We start from the raw sequence: 8,444 nt of genomic DNA, 5'->3' as shown, positions 1-8,444 counted from the left end.
ATTTGTCCGGGGCTTTAAACCCCGGCTCGGGAAAACACAGCCATTCTTCTCAGTCCAGGAAAGCTTTTGCAAAACCGGGCAGGCAGAAGGGCACTATGGAGGGCGGGGGCGCTGAGCGAGCCCCGTTTTCCCGTAGCAGGCAGCCCAGGTCGCTAGGTTCGCCGGGTGGAAGAGGCGTGGATGGGGGATCCGGCCGTAGGGGGGGACGGTGATTTTCCTCGCCCCTCCCCGGGAAGGCGCTACCTGCGGGCTAGGAGTCCAAGGAGGATTTTCTCCTTTGCCCCCGGGGTAACCGGGCCAGCCCCGTAATCGTGGGCCAGGAGGACACCAGAGTCGGGGGGCAGCGGGGCAGCGCCCGGCCGGCTGCAGCCTCTGCGCACGTGCAGCTGGCCCCGGGGGACGTAGCTCCCAGACCCGGTCCAGCGTGCCCGGAGCTCCAGAATCCGCGTTTTCTTGCCGCCCGACCGGCAGGCTCTAGCTCCGCCCTTCCTGAGATCCCCTATATTAACTGTGGCCAAAGCCCGAAGAAACACAGCTCATTGTTGGCAGTTGCCGGGCGGTCTCGCCGAGCTGTGCGGGCGGCGGAGGGAAAATAAAAGAGAACGGCTCCGGTTCTGCCCCTGCAGCCGCCGCGAGACCCCGGCGCCGACAACGCGGCCGCGAGCGCCCCGCACGCCAGGGAGGCCCCCTCTATGTGCTGCTGAGCGCCCTGGACCCCGCGCGCCCGCCCTCGGTCTTTCGAGCAGAAATCGCTAGGACGGAAGGTAAGCGCCGGGCGGGCGCGGCGGGCCGGGCTCCTGCCAGCGCCGCGCGCTCCGAGGGCTGGGTTTGCCCGGAGGAAGAGCGCGAGGCGGAGCCGGGGAATAACAACAGGATGTGCAACCACAGGACGCGGAGGGCTGATTGAATGCCCGAAGTTCGCGGCAGGGCTGCAGGGCACTTCCTTTATTAGGCGACTTCGGGGAGCGCAGGGGGGGTGCGGGCTCGGGTCCTCCCGCCCCGGGCCGGTCGCAGGGGCCGGGGCTGTGTGTGCAGCACCCGGCTGTGCTGTGGGTGGCAGGTCCTCCGTGGTGCACAAGCTCCGAGTGGGATCCCTGGGGGTGGCGATTCGCAGCCGACGTGCGCCCGGGGATGTCGGGGGGCAGTGGGGAGAAAAAGTGGGGTGTGCCGTGGTGGGCGACACGTGTGGCGCGGCTCTCACCGTCTGCGCGTCTCCCTTGCAGGACTGGAAATGGCAGACCACATGATGGCCATGAACCACGGGCGCTTCCCCGACGGCACCAACGGGCTGCACCACCACCCTGCCCACCGCCTGGGCATGGGGCAGTTCCCGAGCCCGCATCACCACCAGCAGCAGCAGCAGCCCCAGCACGCCTTCAACGCCCTGATGGGCGAGCACCTACACTACGGCGCGGGCAACATGAACGCCACGAGCGGCATCAGGCACGCGATGGGGCCGGGGACTGTGAACGGGGGGCACCCCCCGAGCGCGCTGGCCCCGGCGGCGAGGTTTAACAACTCCCAGTTCATGGGCCCCCCGGTGGCCAGCCAGGGAGGCTCCCTGCCGGCCAGCATGCAGCTGCAGAAGCTCAACAACCAGTATTTCAACCATCACCCCTACCCGCACAACCACTACATGCCGGATTTGCACTCCGCCGCGGGCCACCAGATGAACGGGACGAACCAGCACTTCCGAGATTGCAACCCCAAGCACGGCGGCGGCAGCGGCACCCCCGGCGGCGCGGGCGGCAGCGGCACCCCCGGCGCGGGCGGCACCTCGGCGGGCGGCGCGGGCAGCGGCGGGAGCGGCGGCGGCGGCGGCAACATGCCCGCCTCCGTGGCCCACGTCCCCGCTGCAATGCTGCCGCCCAATGTCATAGACACTGATTTCATCGACGAGGAAGTGCTCATGTCCCTAGTGATAGAAATGGGCTTGGACCGCATCAAGGAGCTGCCGGAACTCTGGCTGGGGCAGAACGAGTTTGACTTCGTGACGGACTTCGTGTGCAAACAGCAGCCCAGCAGAGTGAGCTGCTGACTCGATGGAAACCCCCGGCGAGAGGAGTCGAACCCGCCAACCTCTTCGGTGTGAATTAAAAAAACATTCCCTTAGACACAGTATCTCACTTTTCAACTCTTGAAAGGTTCGAGAACTTGGAAACAAAGTAAACTATAAACTTGTACAAATTGGTTTAAAAAAAAAAATTGCTGCCACTTTTTTTTTTTTTTTTCCTGTTTTTGTTTCGTTTTTGTAGCCTTGACATTCACCTCCCTTATGTAGTTGAAATATCTAGCTAACTTGGTCTTTTTTGTTGTTTGTTTTTACTTCTTATTTCCTCACTTTCTCCAGTGCTCAACTGTTAGATATTAATCTTGGCAAACTGCTTAATCTTGTGGATTTTGTAGATGGTTTCAAATGACTGAACTGCATTCAAATTTATGAGTGAAAGGAAAAATTGCATTAGTCGGTTGCATGAACTTTGAAGGGCAGATGCACAAACTCTGCCATCTCGCTTCATTATTTTAACTATGCATTTGAGTACAGACTAATTTTTAAAATATGCTAAACTGGAAGATTAAACAGATGTGGGCCAAGCCATTCTGGATCAGGAAAAGTCATACTCTTCACTTTCACGTTGGCTTTCCCCCTCCCCCATATGTACAGACAATAATAGGGTGTGGAATGTCGTCAGTGGCAAACATTTCACAGATTTTTATTTTGTTTCTGTCTTCAACATTTTTGACACTGTGCTAATAGTTATATTCAGTACATGAAAAGATACTACTGTGTTGAAAGCTTTTTAGGAAATTTTGACAGTATTTTTGTACAAAACATTTTTTTGAAAAAATACTTGTTAATTTATTCTATTTTAATTTGCCAATGTCAATAAAAAGTTAAGAAATAACTTGTTTTCTACAAGTCATTTGGGGGGGTGGTTCCCTTTGGTGGCTTTCTTTTTTTCCTCTGTAAGTTGAACACTTTATTGATGAGAGTAAGCATTCCAAAGGGTAAATTACAGGACACTAAAAACAGGTCATGATGAGCTTAAGCGGAGAGCAGGATTTAACATAGTTGGCTTAATGCTTCATTGTTATCACTGTAACATGCCTCTTGGTGTGGTTTAATCAAAAGCTGCAAAGTTGTCTAAGAGCTTTTTGCCCCCCTTAATTGCCATCAAATTCAAGTATACCCCAGAGTTAGGAAGGTTTATAATGCTAAATATTACAGATATATTTTTCAGAGTGCGGAAGGGGGAAGATTAAATGTTTCTGGCTATACCTGATTCAACTACCTCAATGGAGGTAGATGGGAATAATATTCTGGGAGATTGATGAGGATGGCATTATATAGAAATCTATCTCTATTTCTAGTGATGAATCTTATTTCTCAGCTGAAGTACTAAGGAGAGGCACACACATTGCTAGCTTAATATCTGAAATAGCTTCTGACTGGCTTACAGTTCTCAGAGGAAAGGGGGCAGAATTGCACCTCGAGGCTTTCTATTTTGTTCTATAATATTTAAAATTTACCCAGAGAGGTTGAGTCAAAGGTCAAATTACATTCTTTACAAGGTGCTACCTCTCAAGCATGCCCTGCTTTCCAAATACTGAGCCTTTTCTATCACAGGCATTGGGTGCAAAGCACCTAAGGATAAGATCATTTAATTTTACCCAAATGGGTTATCAAGAAGACATCACTACAGTTAAGTAAGTAGGTGTCAAGTTTTACTTTATGTAATCAAGCAAATGAAAAAGTAATATTGTTAAAATCTCAAATTATCCCTGTTGGAGAAGAAATTTTTTGTTTTTCCTCCCATGTTTTCCTAGCTTATAAGAGCAACACACCTACATTCAAGAAAAAAAAAAAAAAAGTCTTGTATTTAACCTACTGAAGGAGTAAAGAAACAGATTGAAGAAAAATCTCACTACTTTCAAAGGGCATTTCATTTAGACAGATTCCAATCTTCAAGCTCATATTTTATAATTAATTAGAGGAGGTTATATAGAAGTATTAAATAACAGTGGGTCTTGTGTAAAGGCTAACTTTAGTGTAATTCAGATCACCTACGTTCTATAATTCTATAGCCAAGGCAGGCCATTAAAATTAAGATGCACACCCCACTGGATTTCTTTATACATGTATAATTGACACATCTATTAAAAATTATGTTCTAAATAAATAATCTCTCTGAAAATACACTGTCATTGAAGACTCTTTCCATCCCATTTTAAAAGCTGATCCAGATTTCCCACATTAATAGTTAAAGCTGAAGTTTTCTTCAGCTAAGACATGTCAATACTAAATCTGCAATCAGCAGTAAATCTTCCCTGGCTAAGCATTTTCGCAGTAAGTTTTTCTTTTTTTTCCAGAGGCTCAAGTGAAAAAATATGTTTGCATACATATTAATACAGCAATTCTAGCTCTTTTTCACTTGTGCCAGGGGGAAGAAAAAAAAAAAAAAAGGAAGGCTATTGGAGGCATTGTTCTTTTGCATAAAGAAAGAAGCAGAAGAATTGTCTGGCCACCACCCTTCGCCATTTATTCTGCCAGGGAATAAGCCACAGCACCTGCTCTGTCACTAAATTCCTCCTGCTGCTCTAACGCGGACACGTATGCGGAGATGCAGAGCCCAAGGAACTATTATTAGACCCTGAGCCCATCTCTGCCAGAACTGAGGACTCAAACAGAGGAGCTGGGTTCAAAGCACAATTTCTCTTCAGTACAAATACAGCCGCCCCCCTCCCTCCCACTCACCTGAATGATCTCTATTTCATTAAAACTCTTTCTTGATCAACAATTGAGCAGATTCTATGTGATATATCTGCAGGTCTCTTAGGCAGAGAAAAATAACTCCTTGTTTGAACTACCTGATTAATGAAACCTGTACAGTGACCTAGATCGCTGGGCTTCTGGCAGACACTTGCAAACCCTTTTGTGGTCTTGCTTCCTACTAAGTTACTTAGAGCATATGGGGAAATTTGACCTCTGTACCTTGGCTGTTTTTCAAAAAGTTCTAATATGGTACAAGAGGGCTTCTGTTCTTTAAACTGTGCCCAAAAATAGACAACCCCACGCTTGATTTTTGAGAAGAGATCAATGATAAGCGACAGTACATCATCATAGAAACATGTCCAAAAAATAAATACACATTAACAAAAACGTGTGCCTCTGCCTTGTGGCTGCTAAAATCCTGGTGGCAGTATCCCTGCTAGAGCTGATAAAGATGTTACAGCTACGGATGGCTCTTTGAAGAACAGTTACCTAATCACCTCTGTTTATGGGGTGCTAGGCTAGAGCACTAGTACCAGAAGGCTGACATCTATTGTGAAGTTTATGGTCTCCGTGACTTTTACTACTGTAAACGCCTGGGATAGCTATAAATTGATGTCAACATTAAAGGCCAGATCCTTTAGAGCAAAATATTAATCCACTAATCTATTATGGGTGGCCAGCTTTGAAACATAAACTTTGCAGTCCCCGGACCATTAGGTGTGTTCGCCCCCTTGTGGCATTTATTTAGAAAGTCAAAGGAAAGCTGTTTGCTCAAGGGGGGTTGTTTTGTTTTATTATTTGTTTTTGTGTCATTTCTGAAGACTTCACTTTCTTTCTCGATGCGAACAGCATATATTTATTTGAGCAACAAATCGTTTATCAAAGAAAATCCCAAAATAAACAGCCCTTATTAAAATAAGAGTATTTTATTTACCAAAGACCTTAACCTGTGATTTAAGGTGCATAATTGAGATTTGCCTCATATTTTAAAATACACATTGGCTAAGGGTTTTCTCTTTCAAAGGACAGTACGCAATGCTCTAGCCTGTCAGTTAAATCTGACACTCTGCGCTCTCACGGCACAACTGCTGATTTGGGATATGGGCAAATAATAATGTATTTGGGGGCACGGGGCTGGAAAGGTGGAGGGAAATATGTAGGAATGCAGCAGGCGATTATCTGCGTTGTAATGTGACCAAGCCACAGGCTCTAATCTTGTGAAAAGGACCACAGGATGTTTAATGAGAATGAGTGTTACTGTCTAATTGAGTCTGCAGAATTTTCTTTAAAATAAACTTGGCAGATAACATTGTCTCCAAAAAATAAATAAATTTAGAATTCAAGGAATTTAGGACCCAAGCCATTGGCAACTTTCTCCTCTCCAAGGGAATTGTTGTGCAGCACAAAAGAGGTGTTACAAGCAGCTTCAGAGATGGTGGTTATCTTTTGGTTCTGCACCACTATCATCCGAATCGGAGCTCCCAGGCAGGGTGAAGCGAGACAATAGGAAGCACATCAAGTGACAGCCTGCGAACCCCTATCCTCACGTGCTCTGTTTGTCTTTCCCCCCAGAACAGAGGGAACAGTTGCGATGTCGGAATTTTAATTGCAATGGACTGGTTTAAATTACTTGACCTATTTTTATCCAGCCAGGAGAGAAATGATTCCTTTTTCCTGGCAGCCATACTTATCATTTACATTAGAAAGAGAAATTTAAGGATATTTTCTATCAAATAATGTACAGTTCATAGTTTTTGTTTGCCTTATAGTAAGATCCATCTCTAGTTTTGAAAATTTCTAAGACACCTTAAATTAAAAAAAAAAAAAAGATCTCTCCTCACAAGAGGATTTAAACTCCTAAGTGATGCATGTTCAATAGTGAGCTGAAAATATTCTAAGAGCTGCTGATGTAAGTTTTTACAGTATTTTGCTATGAATAAATACAATAAAAGAAAAGCAAAGAGAAATAGGTTTCTACTGTGTTGAGGAACTGGACCCATGACCCTTGGGAAAGAGAGAATATCAACCAATGTGTCCCAGGCTATCTGTGACTAAATAGTGGCTCGATCCCTAACTGTTACTTCTTTCCCCAAGATGAGCGCTGATGCTCTCCGGCCCAGGCCACAGTGGTGGTGCTTTTGGAAAACTCAGTTTGGCCGGACTAGGACTGCAGAGTGAACTGAAGCAGGTGAAGGATGCACAGTGAGTACTAGTATTTGCTTTAAATGTCGTTGGCTTGCATTAGGCTGAATTACTGTGAAGGTGGGCGAGGCAGGGCGCAATGGAGTGAGGGCAGTGCACTGGATTCTCGCAGCTCTCAGCCCCGAGACCCTTCCCTTTCTCCCCTCCCCAGCAGAGTGGACCTTCGGTTACACTTTGGTTGCTGAACTAAGCAGAAAAGAGATCCTGGCTCCTAAGGAGCCTGTGACAAGGCGGGGTTGTGTGGTGGGCACTGCAGGAGACGGGCAAAGAGGTGAGCGGCTTCTGAAAAGTAACAGAAGAATCCTGCAGGTCCCTTCTGGAAATCAGGGTGGGAAGCATGACTGGGGCTTGAGTGAAAGTCAAACTAGCATGAAATCAGAACAAGTCATCAGCGGACAGCCAACTTCAGGTGGTGATATCGTTTTATCAGCACTTGTCAGGGACAACAGGCTAGAGCGAAGGCAATGTGATTGGGGCCACTGAAGCCTTTTCTCTGTGCGTCTCCCTCAGGACTGGCATGAAATGTGGCCTTGTGATTTCTTTAAGTAACTTGGCCACAGAGCTTTTCCTGGTAATCCTCCCCCTCCCCGCCTTAGCTTCATGAGAGTTGCTATCTCCATTATAATAAACACATATCACTTAAATTGTGCATAAAAACTCTTAGATACCTTGTAAACTCTGCCCCATTACATTTCTTCTCGATAACTCTCTGAGGGAGAACAAGCAGGATGACCTAGCTCCAAATTTCTTCTTGCACCCAATGTGTTCAGCAAATAAATGGACAATGGGGTTAGTCGGCGAGAACAGGCTGAACTGTATGGTCCTAATATGAACCTAAAATAAATATCTAAATATTTCTTACACCCCTGACACCATGTCTTACATCAGTGATTCTCAGCGGGGTGGAACCACCCCTCTAGGAGGCGGGTCAGAGTGGAAGAGGGTAGAAAAAGCCAGTATGAAAAAATGTAGTCTATATTATTACATATTTGGGAAAATGTTTAAATACATATTATTTCAGTAAAACATAATACAGAAGACTTTTAAAAATCATTTTGACTAATGAGGCATTGATTTTTAAATAGTGAGAAACACTGTTTAGGCTACATGGGACTAAATCAGAGTAATCTACCCTTCAGCCAGCATGACTGAACAAATCATTTTGTTGACTCAAGCTTCTGTGGCTGGACTGATTTTGCTGAGCATCTATTTTGTGACAGGCATTGTGGTAGGCATTTTACATACATAATCATATTTAATCTTCACAATATCCTTGCAAGTTACATATCAATATTCTAATTTTAGGTAAGGCAACTGGTATTGAGAGAGGAAGTAAATTGCTCATGACATAGCTGAGTGGTTTCCCAGACCTCACTTCTGAGACAGTGTTCTTTCTAAACCAAATTAGTCCTATTTGTAGATGTCACTGATTATAAGATGATCAATTTAATAAGGGTGCTCAGGAGAA

At 46.0% G+C, this 8,444-nt stretch overlaps 1 protein-coding gene across 1 annotated transcript; it reads left to right on the top strand.

The window, feature by feature from the left end:
* The first annotated feature begins 682 nt into the window (after positions 1-682).
* Positions 683-2,906, top strand: CITED2 (Cbp/p300 interacting transactivator with ED-rich tail 2). The gene is made up of 2 exons (XM_087817188.1): positions 683-764; positions 1,224-2,906. The coding sequence occupies exon 2, from the start codon at positions 1,232-1,234 to the stop codon at positions 2,036-2,038; it is 807 nt and encodes a 268-aa protein (XP_087673314.1). The 5' UTR covers positions 683-764; positions 1,224-1,231; the 3' UTR covers positions 2,039-2,906.
* Positions 2,907-8,444: the final 5,538 nt, after the last annotated feature.

The sequence above is a fragment of the Miniopterus natalensis genome, chromosome 5 (genome assembly GCF_054644295.1).
Source record: "Miniopterus natalensis isolate mMinNat1 chromosome 5, mMinNat1.hap1, whole genome shotgun sequence".
NCBI classification, from domain to species: Eukaryota; Metazoa; Chordata; class Mammalia; order Chiroptera; family Miniopteridae; genus Miniopterus; species Miniopterus natalensis.
This window is presented reverse-complemented; position numbering and strand designations above follow the sequence as displayed.

Bases quoted from the DNA above. Each gene is read 5' to 3' on its own strand.
- CITED2 (XM_087817188.1), top strand. From the start codon at position 1,232: ATGGCAGACCACATGATGGCCATGAACCACGGGCGCTTCCCCGACGGC.